Genomic DNA, 2,805 nt, shown 5'->3' with positions numbered 1-2,805 from the left:
GGGTGGATGGAGACAGGGGTGGATCCCCGCCTGGAGGAAGCACCCGCTTCCAGGGCATCAGGCCAGTGACCCTGGAGCTCACCTGGCCTCCTCTCTCCCTTCCTGGGGCTCTTCTGCTGCTGTCTGCAGGGCCCCCACTAGGTGACGGTCCCGAAGGCCCTTCCCTTGGGCGCAAATTTAGAGAGCTCCAGAAACTCAGTGGTCAGGTTGAATCATATTTTAAAGCAGTCGTTTAAAAGTCAAACTTGCTGCAAATCGCAGGAGAAATGAAATCGCAACAGTTTGAAGGAAGCCCCGTCAGGTGCAGCGCGGTGCCGAGCCCTAGGGAGCAGAGGCAGAAGGCAACGTGCTCGGCACCGCTCATCGGGCCCCTGGGAAACTGTCCTCCTGTGTGCTTGCCCGCTAGTGGTGGTGACCCCGGATCCTGGGGATACTGCCCTGGAACCCCCATTCATCTCCACGTTGAGAAGGGCTCCCCCTGTGTCTTGTGCCTGAGGCCAGGAGCCCCCTGCCTCACCCTGGTCCCACCCTCCCCCATGTTCACCGCCGATGACAGAAGCCCTTCCTGCTCTTCTGTGCTTAGAGTGCCCAGGGACCTGAGGTCCCCTGCCACGCGGAGTCCCGCTTGCTGGAGCAGAACCAGTCCTGGGACCTGGACCCGAAGCTCCACTATAGGGTCACCTGCTTTCTCTCCTGGAGCCCCTGCACTGACTGTGCCCAGGACATGGCTCAGTTCCTGAAGGAGAACAGCCACGTGAGCCTGAGCCTCTTCGCCTCCCGCCTCTATACCCGCGGACACTATGACCAGGGCTTGCGCACCCTGAAGAGGGCTGGGGCCAGCATGGCCATCATGACCTCCAGGGGTCAGTGTGGGCCTCCCCGGGGGTGGGGGGCCAGAGGGCAGGGAGAGGCCCGGCGGGGGCGGGGCGGCGCTGCACGGGGGGGGTGGGCAGGAGCCGTGTCCCTGGCGGTAGGGCCTGTTGGCCGCCTGCAGAGGAGAGGCTAGAGCCTGGACGGCACAGGACAGCAGCGTCGGCGGGAAGAGAGCCGTCGGGGCAGGACAGGGGTGTCCGCAAGGGGAGGGAGAACGGTGGGTGGACAGGGCAGAGAGACGTGGGGCTTCCAGGAAGAAGGGGAGTCAGGCTGGCCCAGGTTCCAGGCTGAAGAAAGCGTCCCGGGGGTCAGGGGAGTGCTAAGGGAGGACAGAGAGCGGGGATGGGGATGCGCTTGGGAGGAGCACGGCCTGTGCCTGGGAGTCAGACACCCTGTGGCCCGCGGCCCTCCCCAGAGCCCAGCTCTCAGCCCTCCCCCGCCCCGCTGCAGAGTTTGAGCACTCCTGGACCGCCTTCGTGCACCACAAGGGAAACCCCTTCCAGCCCTGGCCAGGTCTGGCCATGGAGAGTCGGAAATTCTCTGAGAAACTGCAGCGCATTCTCTGGGTGAGGCTCCTCCCTCCCTCCCTGCCACCTCCCCCGCCCCCCCCCCCCCTCTCCCCCCCCCGGCCTCTTCCTGCCCTCTCAGAGCCTCCACTGGGTTACCTGCTCCCACCAGGGAGCCGGCTCCACCCTTCCCGCCCCCCCCCACTCCTCTGCTCCCTCACCTCTTGTGTCCCCTCCCTTCCCCATCTCTGGGGCAGCCAGACCCCTTCTCTGCTCCCTCTGCCCACCGGTCCCCCGGCCCGCCCCATGCAACTCCACCTTCTCCTCCTGGAGCAGGGAGCCTGAAGGATGGACCTCAGTCTGGCTAAAGACCACAGGACAGGGCGCCTGGGTGGCTCAGTCGTTCAGGGCCTGCCTTCGGCTCAGGTCGTGATTCTGGGGTCCTGGGATCGAGCCCCGCATGGGGCTCCCTGCTCCACGGGAAGCCTGCTTCTCCCTCTCCCACTCCCCCTGCTTGTGTTCCCTCTCTCGCTGTGTCTCTCTCTGTCAAATAAATAAATAAAATCTTAAAAAAAAGACCACAGGACACCTCTGTGAACCGCAGAAGAAAACACTGCCTCCCAAGAAACGCAAACTTGCCCTCCACCACCATCTCCAGATTGATGCAAAGAAAGCAACGAGTCCAGGGGAAGTTGTCTTTACAAACAAAATCTGAGTAGATTTATTTGTCGTGGAAACTCTATCTTGGGTTCCGAAGATACATGATTAAGATCGCCCTCCTCGCTGTCAGAAGAGTTTTCGATTTTTAGAGAAGTAATTACCCTACTCGATTTCAAATACCAGAGCCATGAAAGGGAATCTTAAGGTTCTTCTACCAAAGGTTCTCTCTGGCAATGTGTCATGAGGGCCAGAGAGCTACATAAAGGCTTGCCAAGGTTTGCAAGCCTGCAAATACCTCTCCCTTTGCGGTGGGCCCCTAAGGGGAGGTAGGGTAGCAGTCACCCAGATTCCCTCTGGTGGGAGCAAGAATCAGCTAAGCCTCACCTGGGGGAGGGGCGGGAGGGCTCTAGAGCTCAGAAACCTCCCGCCTGCCAACCCATCCTATTGTCAGCGGCCCGCTGATCGGAAAGGACAGCCACGCTGTCAGAGAATAGAAAGAATGAGTCCAAATATTGGGGAGGAACCCGCGCATTGGAGGCTGGGGGTGGGCGGCAGGCTCTCCAGTCCTCAACCCTGCTACCTGCCCTGCCCTAGAGAGGAAGCCGGAGGCAGGGGCTTCCCTGCTCAGAAGCTGAGCTCTGGCCCTTCATGACCCAGGGCCCTGCGGACAGAGCCCCGGGGGTCAGGGTCAGGGCCCACACAGGACCGGCCGCAGGGCCGGACGCCCCACAGGCCTGGCCCCGCCCCCGCGCTCTTCTCTGTGGAG

General features: G+C 62.0%; 1 protein-coding gene across 1 annotated transcript; it reads left to right on the top strand.

Annotated features, from left to right (window-relative positions):
• Positions 1-583: 583 nt before the first annotated feature.
• Positions 584-1,900, top strand: LOC112813598 (DNA dC->dU-editing enzyme APOBEC-3G-like; the record flags this gene model as incomplete). The annotated part of the gene is made up of 3 exons (XM_025858612.2): positions 584-863; positions 1,324-1,439; positions 1,716-1,900. Coding segments are annotated over 3 exons (405 nt in total), but the record flags the coding sequence as incomplete, so codon positions are not given.
• Positions 1,901-2,805: the final 905 nt, after the last annotated feature.

Source organism: Callorhinus ursinus, unplaced genomic scaffold (genome assembly GCF_003265705.2).
Source record: "Callorhinus ursinus isolate GAN/ISIS: 27379988/994484 unplaced genomic scaffold, GSC_fseal_2.0 scaffold2573, whole genome shotgun sequence".
NCBI classification, from domain to species: Eukaryota; Metazoa; Chordata; class Mammalia; order Carnivora; family Otariidae; genus Callorhinus; species Callorhinus ursinus.
This window is presented reverse-complemented; position numbering and strand designations above follow the sequence as displayed.